We start from the raw sequence: 20,152 nt of genomic DNA on the forward strand, positions 1-20,152 counted from the left end.
CAAAGTTGTGGAGAAGTACAGATCAGGGTTGAGTTATAAAAAAATATCTGAAACTTTGAACATCGCACGGAGCACCAATAAATCCATTATTAAAAAATGGAAAGAATATGGCACCACAACAAACCTGCCAAGAGAGGGTCGCCCACCAAAACTCACAAAACAGGCAAGGAGGGCATTAATCAGAGAGGCAACAAAGTGACCAAATATAACCTTGAAGGAGCTGCAAAGCTCCACAGCGGAGATTGGAGTATCTCTCCATAGGACCACTTAAGGAGTGCACTCCACAGAGCTGGGCTTTACGGAAGAGTGGCAAGAAGAATATAAGCAAAGATGTTTGGTGTTCGCCAAAAGGCATGTGGGAGACTCCCCAAACATATGGAAGAAAGAACTCTGGTCAGATGAGACTAAAATTGAGCTTTTTTGCCATCAAGGAAAACGCTATGTCTGGTGCAAACCCAACACCTCTCACCACCCCGAGAACACCATCCCCACAGTGAAGCATGGTGGTGGCAGCATCATGCTGTGGGGATATTTTTCATCGGCAGGGACTGGGAAACTGGTCAATTGAAGGAATGATGGAATGCGTCCCACCTGGCCAACATTCGGTGAAATTTCAGAGCGCCAAATTCAAAATTCTGAAATACTCATAATAAACATTCATAAAAGATACAAGTGTTATACATCAGCTTAAAGATTAACTTCTTGTTAATCCAGCCACTGTGTCAGATTTCAAAAAGGCTTTACGGCGAAAGCATACCATGCGATTATCTGAGGACAGCGCCCCGCTTACAAAAGCATACAAACATTTTACAACCAAGAAAAGGAATTACAAAAGTCAGAAATAGCGCTAAAATGTATCACTTACCTTTGATGATCTTCATATGTTTGCAGTCACAAGAGTCCATGTTACACAATAAATGTTAGTTTTGTTCGATAAAGTTCCTCTTTATGTCCCAAAAACTCAGTTTTGTTGGCACGTTTTGTTCAGTAATCCACTGGCTCAATGGCGGTCACAACAGGCAGATGAATACATCCTAATAGTACCGGTAAAGTTTGTCGAAACATGTCAAACGATGTTTATAATTAATCCTCAGGTTGTCTATTGTCTAAATAATTGATCATATTTCAACTGGACAATAGCATCTTCAATAGAAAGGAAAAAGAACGAAGGGTGTGCTATCGGTCATGCGCGCAAAGGAGCTCTGCTTCATTCTATAGTCCACTGAAAAAAAGGTCTCATTCTTCCTCGTTTTTCAGAATACAAGCCTGAAACAATGTCTAAAGACTGTTGACATCTAGTAGAAGCCATAGGAACTGCAATCTAGGTCCTAACCCAACAGAAACTGTATAGGCATTCAATTGAAAACTACACATATCAAAAATATCCCACTTCCTGGATCGATTTTCCTCAGGTTTTCGCCTACCATATCAGTTCTGTTATATTCACAGACATTCTTTTAAACAGTTTTGGAAACTTTAGAGTGTTTTCTATCCACTACTACCATGCATATCCTAGCTTCTGGGCCTGAGTAACGGGCAGTTTACATTGGGCACCTCATTCATCCAAAATTCAAAATACTGCCCCCTACCCAAGAGAGGTTAAGGGGAAACATTTAAATGTGTTGGAATGGCCTAGTCACTGCGTAGACCTCAATCCAATTGAGAATCTGTGGTATGACTTAAAGATTGCTGTACACCAGCAGAACCCATCCAACTTGAAGGAGCTGAAGCAGTTTTGCCTTGAAGAATGGGCAAAAATCCCAGTGACTAGATGTGCCAAGCTTATAGAGACATACCCCAAGAGACTTGCAGCTGTATTTGCTGCAAAAGGTGGCTCTACAAAGTATTGCCTTTGGGGGGTGAATAGTTATGCCCACTCAAGTTCTGTTTTTTTGTCTTATTTCTTGTTTGTTTCACAATAAAACATATCTTCAAAGTGTTAGGCATGTTGTGTAAATCAAATGATACAAACCTCCCAAAAATACATTTTAATTCCAGGTTGTAAGGCAACAAAATACTAAAATGCCAAGGGGGTGAATACTTTCGCAAGCCACTGTATTTGACCAAGAAGGATAGTGATGGAGTGCTGCATCAGATGAGTTGAATTTTTTTGTTACTTATATAACTTTATGAGCTACAAATACTTTAGGTAGTAGACTATAAAAGGTTTGCAATGCGCTGGTTAGCATTTAGTTAATAATCTGTATGGTATTTTACATGTACTTGTTAGCATTGCTATCCTTCGGATTACAATAGCGGCCCTTGTGTTCAGTGCCAGTATTACCGAATATACCCGTATGGCACAAGGTCGGTATAAAGGTATGACAATCTGGATACCGCCCAAGCCTACTTACAGGCCCACAATGAAGAGTTTAAGATAAAAACATTGAAATAGTGGCATGAGGAATAAATACACATCAAATAACAAATGACAATAACGAGTAAAGGTAACATGACTATATACAGGGAGTACCAGTACCGAGTCGATGTGCAGGGGTACGTGGTAATTGAGGTAGCTAGGTACATATAGGGAGGGGTAAAGTGACTAGGCAACAGGATAGATAATAGACAGTAACAGCAGCATATGTGGTGAGTGTGAATGTGTGTGGGAGTGTAAGTGTGCGGGTGTGTGGCGTCATTATGAATATGTGAGCATGCTATGTGTGTGTGGGTGTATGTAGTGTGTGTGTATGTGTGTGGGGGGATGCCACTACGTTATGTGTGTGTGTGTGCATAGAGTCAGTACAAGAGAGTTAGTGCAAAAAAAGGGTCAATGCAGGTAGTCCGGGTAGCCATTTGCTTAGCAGTCTTTTTTAGCAGTCTTATGGCTTGGGGGTAGAAGTTGATCAGGGTACTGTTGGTTCCAGATTTGGTGCACTGGTACTGTTTGCCATGCGGTAGCAGAGAGAACAGTATATGGCTTGGGTGGCTTAGAAACATTTTTGTGCCTTCCTCTGACACTGCCTGGTGTAGAGGTCCTGGCAAGCAGGGAGCTCGGCCCCAGTGATGTATGGTGCTGTACTCACCACCCTATGTAGAGCCTTGTGGTCGGGTGCTTTGCAGTTACAGTACCAAGCGGTGATGCAACCAGTCAAGATGCTCTCAGTGGTGCAGCTGTAGACATTTTTGAAGATCTGAGGGCACATACCAAAATAATGTCAGCCTCCTGAGAGGGAAGAGATGCTGACGTGCCCCTTTCACAACTGTGTGTGTGGACCATATTAACTCCTTAGTGATGTGGACACAGAAGAACTTGAAGATCTCGACCCATTCCACTACAGTCCCATCGATGTGGATGGGTGCGTCCTTGGCCCTCCGTTTCCTGTAATCCACAATCAGTTTATTTGTCTTGCTGATGTTGAGGGAGAGGTTGTTTCACCTGGCACCACACTGCCAGATCTCTGACCTCCTCCCTATAGGCTGCTTCATCGTCGTGTCGTCTGCAAACTTAATGACGGTGCTGGAGTTGTGCATGGATGGATTTTAAAGAACTGATTGGGTCTCTGCTTGTCACCACCAAACGCTCCATAATATATGGCCCTGGGCGATCCCTAAATTTAATTTTTAGCCTACCATAACTGAACACGAGACTATTGCAGCTCTGTTGGTGAAATATTTATTGACAATTTTGATACCTTCTGGAAACAAAGCTTGTTTTATAATTTGGGTTGCTGGATCATTTCACAGCATTATAAGGCTGCGTTGAAACAATGACTTATCAATGACCCAAGCCCAGCTCAGTTAATCCCTACCATTATGTCGCTGAGTTGTCATAATGCTTGAGTAAATGTACATTATCCCAGGGGTGTTGAAGACAATGTAAGTAACCTAATTTGTGTGCAGTAATCATGTGACTATAAACCAAATTTATACTGTTAGCACTGAAGCGGTGTGCCTTAATAGGAAAGTTCACTGTGTGCAGCTCACCCTGCACTAACATTAATAACACAAGCATGTCTACTTCTGCTAAGCTTCCCAGTAAAGCAATGAAAACAATCAAGCATCCCGGAAAGTGCTAAAAATAGCCCACTTTAACATATGTAGCTTAAGAAACAAGGTTCATCAAAGTAACAGATAACATTCTTATTCTGAAACTCACTTAGATAATACAGTGGTAGCAATACATGGTTATAACATTGCTGTTTATATATAGAAGCACATTCCTGTAAAGCTTAGAGAGGATCTCATGTTAAATACTGCTAAATACTGTTGTAGTAATATGTGACCGACCGCCTTGATTCAGTCTTATGTAGCAAAATTTGAAGGTGTTGCTGTTTATATTAAGAACCACATTCTTGTAAATATTAGAGAGGATCTCATGTCAAATACTGTTGAAGTAATATGGCTACAGGTTCATTTCCCTCACCTAAAGCCCATTTTTGTGGGAAGCCCCCTTTTGTGGTTCAAATAGCTGAGTAATCAGCCCGTTACCAACCCTCAGTAAACATTTGGAAAAAAATGTGTTTGACCAGATACAATGCTATTTTACAGTAAACAAACTGACAGACTTTCAGCACGCTTATAGGGAAGGATATTCAACAAGCGCCATGCTCACACAAATGACTGATGTTTGACTTAGAGAAATTGATGATAAAACGATTGTGCTAGCTGTTTTGTTAGACTTTGGTGGGGCTTATGACATTATTGATCATAGTCTGCTGATGGAAACGGTATGTGTTATGTCTTTACTCTCCCTGCTATAATGTGGCTACAGAGTTGCCTGTCTAACAGAACACAGAGGGTGTTTTTTAATGGAAGCCTCTCTTTGTGTGTCGCGCCAACAGGAATAAACATCTCTCCGGGAAGAAGGGGTATGTTTCATGATTAACGACTCAAGGTGTAATTGTAACATACAGGAACTCAAGTCCTTTGGTTCACATGACCTAGAATTCCTCACAATCAAATGTTGACCGTATTATCTCCCAAGGGAATTCTCCTCGGTTATTGTCACAGCCATTTATATACACCCTCAAGCCGATATCATGACGGTCCTCAAGGAACTTCACTGGACTTTCTGCAAACTGGAAAACATATATCCTGAGGCTGCACTTACTGTAGCTGGGGATTTTAACAAAGCAAATTTGAGACCAAGGCTTCCTAAATTCTATCAGCGTATTGACTGTAGCACTCGTGCTGGAAAAAACTGGATCACTGCTACTCTAACTTCCACGATACATACAAGGCCATCCCCTGCCCTCTTTTCGGCAAATCTGACCACGACGCCATTTTGCTCCTCCATTCCTATAGGCAGAAACTCAAACAGGATGTACCCGTGCTAAGGACTATTCGATGCTGGTCTGACCAATTGGAATCCATGCTTCAAGATTGTTTTGATCACGCGGACTGGGACAGAGAATAATATCGACGAAAACGCTGATTCGGTGAGTGAGTTTATAAGGAAGTGTATTGGAGACGTTGTACCTACTGTGACTATTAAAACCTACCCTAACCAGAAACTGTGGATAGATAGCGGCATTTACTCAAAATTGAAAGCGCAAACCACCGCATTTAACCATGGAAAGGTGACTGGGAATATGGCCAAATACAAACTGTGTAGTTATTCCCTCCGCAAGGCAATAAAACAATCTAAACATCCGTATAGAGACAAAGTGGAGTCACAATTCAACAGACACAAGACGTATGTGGCAGGGTCTAAGAGACAATCACAGACTACAACAGGAAAACCAGCCACGTCACGGACACCGACGTCTTGCTTCCAGACAAACTGAACATCTTCTTTGCCCGCTTTGAGGATAATACAGTGCCACCGAAGCGGCCCGCTACCAAGGACTGTGAGCTCTCCTTCTCCGTGGCTGAAATGAGTAAGACATTTAAACGTGTTAACCCTCGCAAGGCTGCTGGCCCAGACGGCATTCCTAGCTGCATCCTCAGAGCATGAGCAGACCAGCTAGCTGGTGTGTTGACGGACATATTCAATCTCTCCCTATTGCTGTCCCCACATGCTTCAAGATGGCCACCATTGTTCAGGTATCCAAGAAGGCAAAGATAACTGAACTAAATTACTATCACCCCGTAGCACTCACTTCTGTCATCATGAAGTGCTTTGAGAGATTAATCAAGGATCATATCACCTTCACCTTACATGTCACCCTTGACCCACTTCACTAGGCCATCACACTGCACACTGCCCTATCCCATCTGGACAAGAGGAATACCTGTGTACGAATGCTGTTCATTGACTAAAGCTCAGCAATCAACACTATAGTACCCTCCGAGCTCATCAAAAGCTTGAGGCCCTGAGTCTCAAACGCGCCCTGTGCATTTGGGTCCTGGACTTCCTGACGGGCCCCCCAGGTGGTGAGGGTAGGAAACAACAACTCCACTTCGCTGATCCTCAACACTGGGGCCCCACAAGGGAGCATGCTCAGCTCCCTCCTGTACTCCCTGTTCACCCATGACTGCATGGCCATGAACGCCTCCAACTCAATCATCAAGTTTGCAGACAACACAACAGTAGTAGACTTGATTACCAACAACAACGAGACAGCTTACAGGGAAGACGTGAGGGCACTCGGAGTGTGGTGTCGGGTAAACACTCAACATTAATAAAACAAAGGAGATGATTGTGGACTTCAAGAAACAGTAGAGGGAGCACCCCCCTATCCACATCGACGGGACAGCAGTGGAGAAGGTGGAAAGTTCTAAGTTCTTTGGCGTACAAACCATGGACAAACTGAAATGGTCCACCCTCAGGAGGCTGAAGAAACGTGGCTTGTCACCTAAACCCATCACAAACTTTTACAGATGCACAATTGAGAGCATCCTGTCGGGCTGTGTCACCGCCTATTACGGCAACTGCACAGCCCACAACTGCAAGGCTCTCCAGAGGGTGGTGCGGTCTGCACAATGCATCACCGGGGGCAAACTACCTGCCCTCCATGACAACTACAGCACCCAATGTCACAGGAAGGCCAAAAAGATCATCAAGGACAACAACCACCGGAGCTACTGCCTGTTCACCCCGCTACCATCCAGAAGGTGAGGTCGGTACAGGTGCATCAAACCTGGGACAGAGAGATTGAAAAACAGCTTCTATCTGAAGGCCATCAGACTGTTAAACAGCCATCACTAACACATTGAGTCTGCTGCCTACATACAGACTTGAAATCATTGGCCACTTCAAAAAATGGATCACCAGTCACATTAATAAATGCCACTTTAATAATGTTTACATATCTTGCCTTACTGAATTCATATGTACGTATATACTGTATTTTATACCATCTATTGCATCTTGCCTATGCCTCTCTGTCATTGCTCATCCATATATGTATATGCACATATTCTTATTCCATTCCTTTACTTAGATTTGTGTGTATTAGGTAGTTGTGGAATTGTTAGATTTCATGTTAGATATTGCTGCACTGTCGGATCTGGAAGCACAAGCATTTTGCTACACTCGCAATAACATCTGCTAACCATGTATATGTGACCAATAACATTTCATTTAATTTTATTTGAACATAATCCAGGAAAAATCAGGAATTCCACAAGGCAGCTGTATCAGCCTCTTTTTTACTAATGACTATGTTTGCAGATGACTCAACATGTCAGCTACTACAGCGTGTGAAATCACTGCTGAAGTTAGTTTCAGAATGGGTGGCAAGGAATAAGTTAGTCTTAAATATAAAAAAGCTAAAAGCATTGTATTTGTGTCACGCCTACTCCTGCTCCCCCTCTTTAGCGCTAAACGTCGCTGGTCTACTAACCACCGGTCCTGGCAACCATCATTATGCACACCTGCTACCCATAATTATGCACACCTGGACTTCATCAACGCCTTGATTAGCTTCCCTTTATTTAGCCCTCAGTAGCCTCAGTCATCAGGCAGTATTGGTTTGTTTTCACATTCAGTACGCTATGCCTGTTTTGTTCATCTGATTTGTTTCATAATTAAACTCTCTTTCTGCATCTGCCTTCTGACTCACTGCGTATACTTCATAGAATACTGCCTCAATAATTATGGAATTTGCAGAAGAAAAAGTCTCTGACTGTTGGTGAACAGGGTGTGGCAAACCTCTTCAAAGCTAGGAGCGTTTGTCACAAATTAAGTGGGAAACTGTCACCAAAGTCAGCCCAGAATGAAAGTTATTTCGAACATGACAGTACCTGTATGTTTGTTTCTCTGTCCTGGTCCACCCAGGCCACAGGTAAGGTCAAGGATAGCAGGGTTTGGTACACAAATCTGGTTCTCGGTAGGTCCAGGTCTAAACGTCCAAAACAGTCCAGCTCGTACACGGTAAATCCAGCCAATGTAGATTGTCTCTTTCTCTATGGTTCATAGATCCTTCCCACCCTCTCTCTCTCTTCCTGGTTTTTCTTGACCCTTTATCTGTGGGTTGGCTCCACCTTCTGAGGGTTCCCCTTGCTTCTGGGAATTGTAGTTTAGGCAGTCGGCCATTTTGTGATCTGTAGTTCTGATCGGGGTGGCCATTTTAGTGATCGGGCAGAGCCCGTTTATTAGTTCTGTCCTCACATATCTGCCATTTATCACTCGACCCCCTTCTTTGCCACAAGGGATACCTACTCCGCCAACATCACAATCAGCTGGTTCAACTGTGTGCGGCTACAGAAGTCCTCCGCATCCTCCACCGTCTCGACGCGTGTTTCAGCCGTTTCAGCAGTCCCAAAAGTCTACCCAGCAGTCTGCCCAGGGAGGCGATGCCCGATTGTCCCCCCCCCGGACAAGTATGATTGGACCGCGTCAAAATGCCGTCGCTTCCTACTCCAGTGCTCCCTCTATTTTGCCCATCAGACGAGAGTCCCCACCACCGAGAAGTCTAAGGTTGCCACAGCCATTTCCCTGCTGACCGGAAAGGTGTTGGAGCTGGGTTCCTACGAGAGGTTCATGACTCTGTTCAGGGCAGTTTTTGACCATCTACCAAAGGGCAGAGAGGGAGGTGAGTGACTATTCCAAGGGTGCCCAGACTGCTGCTAAGTAGGCCCTCACCTTCCGGACCGTGGCAGCCACCAGCGGATGGAATAAACCAACACTCTGCACTCTATTCTGTAGAGGACTGTGCGAGGAAGTCCACACGGAGTTGGCGTGCCGGGACAACAACCTTTCCATGGATGCGCTCATCGCGATGGCCATATGTCTGGACAACCTTCTTCAGGAGCGCCGGCACCTACCTCTCTTTTCACCCTCCTCCTTTGGCTGTCCTGAGCCAGAGCCTAAAGCCAAGTAGGTAGGAGTCACACACATCTTCACGGTAGAGCGGAGTAGCCAGAGACAGCTGGGGCTCTGTCCCTATGGTGGCCAGGAGGGGCACCGGCTTCAGCGGTGTCCGGTGAGTCCCAACCTGAGTTCCACTAGGGCAGAGGAGTGGGCCCGTGATCTTCCGTCTCCCAGGGTAGGCGTGAATATTCCATCATCATTGTTTTCCACCAAACCCTTTCTGGTTTCCATTTCACTGGCTAGCTGGCACTCAGGTGTTGTCTCTTCAGCTGTAGTGGACTCAGGTGCCACAGGGAATTTCATCAACCAGGCCCTGGCCTCCACCCTGAACATAACCTTGTACCCACTCTCCTCTCCTCTCCTTTTACGGTCCAAGCCCTGAATAATCGACCATTGGGATCTGGCACAATCATGCACATCACAGCACCACTCACCTTCAACCGTGGGACCCATGCACCAGGAAAGCCTTCCCTTCCTCATCAACACCACACCCGTACAAAAAGTCATCCTCGGCCTCCCTTGGCTCCAACGTCATAACCACATCAACTCCTGGTCAAGGATGGAAATCACCGCCTGGGCACCAGGATGCCGAAAGACCTGCTTTCCCGTACCCTGTGCTTCCACATCTATCGAGTGTCCGGTAAGAGCCCTCCAACCCATCATGTTGTCCTCCTGTATCGTTGGCCCCGTTTTTTGGGACATAGATGTATACATCCGGCAGGCTCTGGAGAGGGAACCCGCTTCTGCTACCTGCCCTCCTGAACGCATCTACGTCCCCAAGGGGGTAAGAGATTGGCTGTTGACCTGGGCACACACATCCCTCACCGCTGGACTCCCAGGTATCACCCGCACAATTCAATCAATCTCCGATAAGTAATAGGGTCCCACCTTGGCGCAGGATGTCACCTGCTATGCCAACTCCTGTTCAATATGTGCCCAAACCAAATCTCCCCGACATGCTCCAGCAGGGAAGCGCCACTGATCTCCCTCCATTTGATGGTTTCACCACTATTATGGTTGTCGTGGACAGATTCTCTAAATCTTGTCGTTTTATCCCTCTCTCTGGTCTTCCCACCGCTCTCCAGGTTGCTGAGGCACTGTTGCGTACAGGTCGGATGAACAGGAGCTCGAGATGTTTTCAACTACGATACACCAGGATTTGTTGATGAGGAAACATACCCCTTCCCCCTATTCTGACCAGAAACCACCTTTCTTCCATACAGAAAATGTAAAAGCTGTCTGGTTGAATAGCAGAGTTGAGTGTTTAGTCCGTAAGCCATGTCTCTGTATGAAAAACACACAGTAAAATACACTTTGTGATCTCAGAGCAAGGCTTCAATCACCTTGATAGACCTCTGAGATTGAAGCCTTGTTCTCAGTTCAAAGTTTATTTTCCAGTGATTGGACATTAGCCACCAGGACACAAGGAAGAGGAGGCCGTGTAGCTCGTCTTTTCAGCCTAGCTTAAAGTCCCCCTTTCATTCCTCTTCTTCATCGTTGGCGTAATTATTGCACAAACATTCTGAGCAAACAGTCATTATTAACACAAAAATATCCATAAAAAAGCAGTCGAGCAGGAACCTGCAAGACACATTCACTCCTCAGCGTTGAAGTCTGTGTGTGTGTGAGATTTCAGAATCTGACAGTCTCTCTGTTGATTGTTTGTTGCTGGCAGGATTTACGAGCGAGTGATAGATCCACCTCAGATGGATCTGACCCTGGGCAGTGGAGTGTGGCTGGGTCAGCATAGCCACAAGCACGGCTTCTTCAAGGTAAAAAAAAACTTTCATCACCATATACACGATCACTGTAACCATATAACCATATAATAACCATGCATGGCTTCTTCAAGATAACACAGTCTTCACTATCTTGTCATTCTATGGATGGCAGTACCATGCTTTCTCTCCGAAAATATGATTTTACTAGACTTACCCTGAATTAAGAACAAATAGTACTTGCTCACTAGCCAAATGTGTCCTTTGTATTATGGTCATCTAGTGATTATCAGGTAAAACTTCCCTACCGTTACTACACATCTATACTCGTAAAACATCTCTGTCAAGGTCAAAGTGTTTGTACACTATAGAGTACCACAGTATGAGTCATAATACCCATAAAACCTAGAGGTCAAACAGGGAAATTGTTCCAATTCATTTATCTCATAAGAGATTTTAGAAACAATGATTTTGGGGCTGTGTTGCGTGTAGGCTTACCCTGGCATGACACTTTGATAACTGTTTAAGTCTCTCAAGCACAAAGTACACTTTTATCAATATATTCACATGTTTGTACCCCCCCAAATGAACTGCTAATTAGCTTCTAATGTGGCTACCATAAAAAACTACAAATGCCATGCTGATCTGGACGAGACTGCCAAATCGAGGCAAAGGTAAGAATCTCTGGATGAACTATCTAATGTTAACCTGTTGGGGGTAGGGGGCAGTATTGACACGGCCGGATAAAAAACGTACCCGATTTAATCTGGTTACTACTCCTGCCCAGTAACTAGAATATGCATATAATTATAGGCTTTGGATAGAAAACACCCTAAAGTTTCTAAAACTGTTTGAATGGTGTATGTGAGTATAACAGAACTCATATGGCAGTCAAAACCCCGAGACAGATGGAAACAGGAAGTGTAATTCTGAATTGTGAACTCAACTTCATCACGTTGCCTATTAATCACACCGTGAGCTATGGTTCATTGAGCACTTCCTATTGCTTCCACTAGATGTCCCCAGTCTTCACAAATTGGTTTGAGCCTTCTACTGTTAAAATTGAATGAATGAGACGCTGTGGAACGTGGTCACACGGAGAGGGCCATCACCATTATGACGCCGGCGCCCCTGGTTACCCTCCCCTTTCGAAACGTTTTGAAACACAATGCAATCGTCCCCCTCGAATCTTATTGGCTCTCTTGTTGAAAAACGCCCTGAAGATTTATGTTATACAACGTTTGACATGTGTGAACGAACGTAAATGGGGAAAAAATGCATTTTCTCGAAATGGCTGTCCCGTGGTCGACGAAGCATTTGGATCAGCCTTCAGACGCGCTAACAAGAACAAGCTCTTGGAACATAAAGGAGTCATTTTTTCGAACGAAAATACATTTGTTGTGGACCTGGGATTCCTGGAAGTGCTTTCTGATGAAGACAACCAAAGGTAAGGGATTATTGACAATAGTATACAAGACTAGATGTAATATGCGATTGTTCCAAGATGGCTAGCCTATTGCTATTGCTAGCCTGTTGTTCTGAGTATCGCATCCCCTTTTATCGCAAAGTGTGATTACCCAGTAAAGTTATTTTTAAATCTGGCATTACAGGTGCTTTCAAGAGATATTCATCTATAAATCTTAGAATGACAATATTACATTTTAAAAATGTTTTCGAATAGTAATTTAGTAAATTGTAGCTCTGGTTCATCGGATGCATTTGAGGGAAAATAGTTAGTTACGCACCGATGTAAAATGCTGTTTTTATATATAAATATGACCTTTATCGAACTAAAGAATGCATGTATTGTGTAACATGATGTCCTAGGTGTGTCATCTGATGAAGATTGTCAAAGGTTAGTGCTGCATTTAGCTGTTTTTTGGTTATTTGTGATGCATGTGGTTGGTCGGAAAATGGCTATGTGGCTACTTTTACGATATACTCCTCTAACATAATCTAATGTTTTGCTTTTGCTGTAAAGCCTTTTTGAAATCGGACAACGTGGTTCGATTCAGGAGAGGTGTATCTATAAAACGATATAATTTGAATATTTGTTTTACTTTTTTTAATTATTAAATTTTGTTATGCTAATGGCGATATGATTTTTCGCTGGATGTCCGGCCGCACAGGGGTTAAAGACTGCTCTATATCATCTTGGTTTCAGGCAGTCTGCCTGAAAATATATTCAGGCAGTTGAAGCAGTAGCTGTCTAGCTCCAGTCTAAGGTGCAGCAGCGTTTAAGTTAGAGTTGATGGGAAGAAAGAGCAGAGACAGATGGCCTAGAAAACTAGAAGCATTCAAGGTGTGACTGTGGATGAGGGAGGAGGGGATTTGTTTTGCTGTGTTCAGAGATGGATTTGGTTCAGGAAATGTGCTGGAAATTCAATCACACCTACTGTACCAGTTAAAAGTTTGGACACACCTACTCATTATAGTGGTTTTTCTTTATTTTTACTATTTTCTACATTGTAGATTAATAGTGAAGATATCAAAACGATGAAAAAACACATATGGAATCATGTAGTAACTAAAAAAGTGTTAAACAAATTATTTTATATTTGAGATTCTTCAAAGTAGTCACCCTTTGCCTTGATGACAGCTTTGCACACTCTTGGCTTTCTCTCAACCAGCTTCCTGAGGTTGTCACCTGGAATGTATTTCAATTAACAAGTGTGCCTTGTTAATTTGTGGAATTGCTTTCCTTTTTAATGCATTTGAGCCAGTTGTGTTGTGTTATGACATGGTAGGGGGGTATACAGAAGAAAAGCTCTATTTATTAAAAGACCAAGTCCATATTATGGCAAGAATAGCTCAAAGAGAAACGACAGTCGATCATTACTTTAAGACATGAAGATCAGTCAATCAGGAAAATTTCAAGAACTTTGAAAGTTTCTTCAAGTGCAGTTGCAAAAACCATCAAGCGCTATGATTAAACTACCTCTCATGAGGACCACCACAGGAAAGGAAGAAATTGCAGCCCAAATAAATGCTTCAGAGTTCAAGTGACAGACACATATCAACATCGACTGTTTAGAGGCCTTCATGGTCGAATTGCTGCAAAGAAACCACTACTAAAGGACACCAATAAGAAGAAAAGACTTGCTTGGGACAAGAAAGACGAGCAATGGACATTAGACCCGTGGAATTCTATCCTTTGGTCTGATGATTACAAATTTGAAATGTTTGGTTCCAACCGCTTTGTGAGATGCAGAGTAGGTGAACGGATGATCTCTGTGTGATTCCCACCGTGAAGCATGGAGTAGGAGGTGTGATGGTGTGGGAGTGCTTTGCTGGTGACACTTCAGTGATTTATTTAGAATTCAAGGCAAACTTAAACAGCATGGCTACCACAGCATTCTGCAATGATATGCCATCCCATCTCGTTTGCGCTTAATGGGACTATAATTTGTTTTTCAATAGGACCCAACACACCTCCAGGCTGTGTAAGGGCTATTTGACCAAGAAGGAGAGTGATGGATTGCTGCATCAGATGACCTGGCATCCACAATCACCCAACCTCAACCTAATTGAGATGGTTTGGGATTTGGACCGCAGAGTGAAGGAAAAGCAGCCAACAAGTGCTCAGCATATGTGGGAACTCCTTCAAGACTGTTGGAAAAGCATTCCTCATGAAGCTGGTTGAGAGAATGCCAAGAGTGTGCAAAGCTGTCATCAAGGCAAAGGGTGGCTACTTTGAAGAATCAAATTCTAAAATATATTTGTATTTGTTTAACACTTTTTTGGTTACTACATGATTCCATATGTGTTATTTCATCGTTTTGATGTCTTCACTATTATTATACAATGTAGAAAATATTAAAACATAAAGAAAAACCCTTGAATGAGTAGGTGTGTCCAATCTTTTGATTGGTACTGTATATATTTATTACAACCACTTATTCACAGCTTATGCTATAGCTTTTTTTAAAGCATAAAGGCCAAATCTCTATAATCAAATAAGTTGGCTTTACTTTAAAAAAGTAACAACAACGATTTCTACAATGTCTACATTTTGCACAGTGTACAAAACATATTTAGGTTAGAACACTTGTCAGCATTTGCAGTGTAGAGAGGGTTACAATAAGGTTCTCTTGGAGTAGCGTACAGTAGTTCTCTATATGATCAGATACTGTATCTAAACCATAGCCATAAGGCAGTTCCGGCAAATGCCAGGTTGGCTGATTTTTAGCCCATTGGGACTGTCTAAATTGCGGTTTGACCACAGAATTATCATTATTTGACTAATAATGGGGGCCTGCCTCAAGAAATAGAACATTTGCCGTTGTGTTAATTAGTGCCCAGAACGATGTCTAGTCCCTGTCCGTCCCTGCATTAAGTGCTTATTAAAACATTCCAAATGTTTATCTGGGAGATGAAACGAGGCTGTTATTGTTGTAGTTGTTAAGGTTGGCTGAATCCTCAGGTAGCCTGGGGAGCTGTGACACTTCTCCAGTTGTTCCCCTGCCGTTCTCTCCATTCTCTCCTCTCCTGTGCTGCCATTCCCTACATGGTCTTCTCTGCTGCCATTCTCTCCTCTGCTTCCTAAGATAGAAAATGGGAAAAATAGACCCTATAGTCTCCTCCAGCAGGAGAGATGGTAAGACATGTAGAGAGAGCAAGATACAAATTGAGAGAGGGAGAAAGATTTACAAAGAGAGAAAATATTTTAGAGAGCGCTAGAGGGTGAGAGAGACAGATAAAAATTGGGAGAGCAAGAGAAATTGAGAGAGATCAAGGTGAATAAATACAGAACGGGTGTGACAGAGAAAGACGATAGCAGGTGAATAGACTAGTGGTAGTTTCTTCCATCAAGTGGAGTAGAGTGGCTCGGTGAGGGTGAGATAATGACTTTAAATAAAACATGTTGAGCCCTCTCAGAGGATGCATCCCAAATGGCATCCTATTCCCTGCATAGTGCACTATGTAGGGAATAGGATTCCATTAGGCATATGCATCCAGAGGCTGTGCTTTTCCACATCATTCTCACTAGCTGAGAGAGAGAGATTCAGATTTAGATGTAATATTTAGTGTTTAGTGTTTAATATTCACGTAAAAAAAGTGAAAATCTTACGCTTCAAGCTCCAACATACTGGACTAAGTGAAATAATATAATGAAAATGGTAACAAAAAACAACAGAAATAAACTCAGCAAAAAAAGAAACGTCCCTCTCACTGTCAACTATGTTTATTTTCAGCAAACTTAACATGTAAATATTTGTATTAACATAACAAGATTCAACAACTGAGACATAAACTGAAGAAGTTCCACAGACATGTGACTAACATAAATTGAATAATGGGTCCCTGAACAAAGGGGGGGGGGGGGGGTGCATTAAGTACTGCAGTGCATCTCCTCCTCATGGACTGCACCAGATTTGCCAGTTATTGCTGTGAGATGTTACCCCACTCTTCCACCAAGGCACCTGCAAGTTCCCGGACGGGAATGGCCCTAGCCCTCACCCTCCCATCCAACAGCTCCCAGATGTGCTCAATGGGATTGAGATCCGGGCTCTTCGCTGGCCATGGCAGAACACTGACATTCCTGTCTTGCAGGAAATCACTCACAGAACGAGCAGTATGACTGGTGGCATTGTCATGCTGGAGGGTTAGGTCAGGATGAGCCTGCAGGAAGGGTACCACATGAGGGAGAATGATGTCTTCCCTGTAACGCATAGCATTGAGATTGCCTGCAATGACAACAAGCTCAGTCTGATGATGCTGTGACACACCGCCCCAGACCATGACGGACCCTCCACCTTCAAATCGATCCCGCTCCAGAGTACAGGCCTCGGTGTAATGCTCATTCCACCGGCGATAAACGTGAATCCGACCATCACCCCAGGTGAGACAAAACCGCAACTAGTCAGTGAAGAGCACTTTTTGCCAGTCCTGTCTGGTCCAGCGACGGTGGGTTTGTGCCCATAGGTGACGTTGTTGCCGGTGATGTCTGGTGAGGACCTGCCTTACATCAGGCCTACAAGCCCTCAGTCCAGCCTCTCTCAGCCTATTGCGGACAGTCTGAGCACTGATGGAGGGATTGTGCGTTCCTGGTGTAACTCGGGCATTTGTTGTTGCCATCCTGTACATGTCCCGCAGGTGTGGTGTTCGGATGTACCAATCCTGTGCAGGTGTTGTTACACGTGGTCTGCCACTGCGAGGACGATCAGTTGTCCACCCTGTCGCGCTGTCTTAGGCGTCTCACAATACGGACATTGCAATTTTTTGCCCTGGCCACATCTGCAGTCCTCATGCCTCCTTGGAGCATGCCAAAGGCACATTCACGCAGATGAGCAGGGACCCTGGGCATCTTTCTTTTGGTGTTTTCAGAGTCAGTAGATAGGCCTCTTTAGTGTCCTAAGTTTCCATAACTGTGACCTTAATTGCCTACCGTCTGTACGCTGTTAGTGTCATAACCTGTTATGGCTAGGGGGCAGTAGTTTCACAGCCGGATAAAAAACGTACCCGATTTAATCTGATTATTACTCCTGCCCAGAAACTAGAATATGCATATAAGTATTAGCTTTGGATAGAAAACACTCCAAAGTTTCTAAAACTGTTTGAATGGTGTCTGTGAGTATAACAGAACTCATTTGGCAGGCCAAAACCTGAGAAGATTCCATGCAGGAAGTGCCCTGTCTGACAATTTCTTGCCCTTCTTGACTATCTCTATCCATTACAGAGGATCTCTGCTGTTACGTGACACTTCCTACGGCTCCCATGGGCTCTCAGAAGGCGGCAAAAAGCTGAATCGTGGCTTTGCAGGCTCTGGCTGAAAAAAAGTAGCGCGTTTTGGGTAGTGGCTGGTTACAGTACTGTGAGACTCAGGCGCGTGCCCGCGTCGACCCCCATGCTTTATTTTCTTTCGTCTGTTTACCTAAACGCAGATTCCCGGTCAGAATATTATCGCTTTTTTATGAGAAAAATGGCATAAAAATTGATTTTAAACAGCGGTTGACATGCTTCGAAGTACGGTAATGGAATATTTAGAAATCTTTTGTCACGAAATGCGCCATGCTCGTGACCCTTATTTACACTTCGGATAGTGTCTTGAACGCACGAACAAAACGTCGCTGTTTGGATATAACTATGGATTATTTTGAACCAAACCAACATTTGTTATTGAAGTAGCAGTCCTGGGAGTGCATTCTGACGAAGAACACCAAAGGTAATCAAACTTTTCTAATAGTAAATCTGACTTTGGTCAGGGCTAAACTTGGTGGGTGTCTAAATAGCTAGCCGTTATGGCTGGGCTATCTACTCAGAATATTGCAAAATGTGCTTTCACCGAAAAGCTATTTTAAAATCGGACACCTCGATTGCACAAAGGAGTTCTGTATCTATAATTCTTAAAATAATTGTTATGCTTTTTGTGAACGTTTATCGTGAGTAATTTAGTAAATTCACCGGAGGTCTGGTATGCTAGTTCTGAACGTCACATGCTAATGTAAAAAGCTGGTTTTTGATATAAATATGAACTTGATTGAACAAAACATGCATGTATTGTATAACATAATGTCCTAGGTGTGTCATCTGATGAAGATCATCAAAGGTTAGTGCTGCATTTAGCTGTGGTTTTGTTTTTTGTGACATTATATGCTAGCTTGAAAAATGGGTGTCTGATTATTTCTGGCTGGGTACTCTGCTGACATAATCTAATGTTTTGCTTTCGCTGTAAAGCCTTTTTGAAATCGGACAGTGTGGTTAGATAAAGGAGAGTCTTGTCTTTAAAATGCTGTGAAATAGTCATATGTTTGAAAAATTGAAGTTTTTGTATTTTAGAGGAATTTGTCATTCGCGCCACGCCTATCATTGGATATTGGAGCAGGTGTTCCGCTAGCGGAACGTCTAGATGTAAGAGCTTAACGACCATTCCACAGGTGCATGTTCATTAATTGTTTATGGTTCATTGAACAAGCATTGGAAACAGTCCTTAAACGCTTTACAATGAAGATATGTGAAGTTATTTGGATTTTTATGAATTATCTTTGAAAGACAGGGTCCTGAAAAAGGGATATTTCTTATTTTTGCTGAGTTTACCACTATATATTGTGGCAGACCAGGGGATTGGGTCAAAACGTTTACACAGATCAGACAAGGACAGAGTAGGATTAGCTCAGTTTCAACTGTGTTTATTAAAATAATAGTTCATCAGAAGAATCAAAAGAAAAGATTAGATCTCCCCCATGAGACCCTCTCTGGGATATCGTCTTCTTGGCTCTGGGTCTTGCTGTATCCTGTGGGGATCAAAAACTGAACTCACTCCTATTACCTCTGCAACCGTCCCCAACTATACAGGAGTCCTTTCTTCCCCCACTCTCTCCCCTTGATTACTCACCAACTCACAATCAGCCCCAATTAGTCCTGGCCGGAGAGCCCATCGAGACCTGGCACGTCCAACAGATGGAGCCATCGCCTCGTGATGTATACTCCGTCTGTCACCAGGCCTCGATGAGTCTCCTCCTGGTGGCTGACCTGCTGTATGCCACAATATGTACATAACTGTGGCAGTGATGAATAAATAAATGTCCATTGGGGTGGAGGCAGAGTAAAGACTGTTGAGGAGAGAGAGATTAGATTAGATGAGTTTATTAGTCACATGCACAGGGTCACAGATTTAATTGCAGGGTAATTAAGCTCCAACAATGCAGGTCAATAAGAGAACTGAATGAAACAATAATATATACATATTTACAACTGTGACAATGATACATGTCCATTGTGGGGTGGGGGCAGGGTAAATGTCCATGGGGGTGGAGTAGTGTGTCCCAGAGGGAATGTCATTAGGAGGGCAACAGGCGGGTTGGGAGTCCTGGGGCAGGAGGGGGACAGGGGGAGCAGGTGTGTAGTGTTGGCTATTCAGCAACCTGATGGTATGGGGGTAGAAGTTATTGGCCAGTCTGACAGTTTTTGCCATGATGCTCCTATACTGCCTGTGTCTGAGTGATGGAAGCGGGGAGAACAGGCCATGGCTCAGGAGGCTTGGGAGGCCTTGATGATGTTCTTGGCCTTCCTGCAACACCTTCCTGCAACACCTGCAACACCTGGTGTTGTAGGTGTCCTGGACAGCAGGCAGTGTGCACCCAATGGTGCGTTCGGCTGAGCGTACCACCCTCTGTAGAGCCTTGCAGTCAGCGGTGGTGGAGTTCCCGTACTAGGCTGTGATGCTGCCCAACAGTATGCTCTCAATGGTGCTTGTGTAGAACACTGTGAGGGCCCCCAGGGACAGGCTACATTT

At 43.7% G+C, this 20,152-nt stretch overlaps 1 protein-coding gene across 1 annotated transcript in view; it reads left to right on the forward strand.

Moving 5' to 3' along the window:
* LOC106561902 (protein kinase C-binding protein NELL1) overlaps positions 1–20,152 on the forward strand; it is a 502,584-nt gene that overhangs the window by 192,189 nt on the left and 290,243 nt on the right. The window contains exon 5 of the mRNA XM_014126233.1: positions 10,875–10,971. Within this exon, the coding sequence (XP_013981708.1) occupies positions 10,875–10,971 (97 nt within the window). The remainder of the gene's footprint in view (positions 1–10,874; positions 10,972–20,152) is intronic.

The sequence above is a fragment of the Salmo salar genome, chromosome ssa11 (genome assembly GCF_905237065.1).
Source record: "Salmo salar chromosome ssa11, Ssal_v3.1, whole genome shotgun sequence".
NCBI classification, from domain to species: Eukaryota; Metazoa; Chordata; class Actinopteri; order Salmoniformes; family Salmonidae; genus Salmo; species Salmo salar.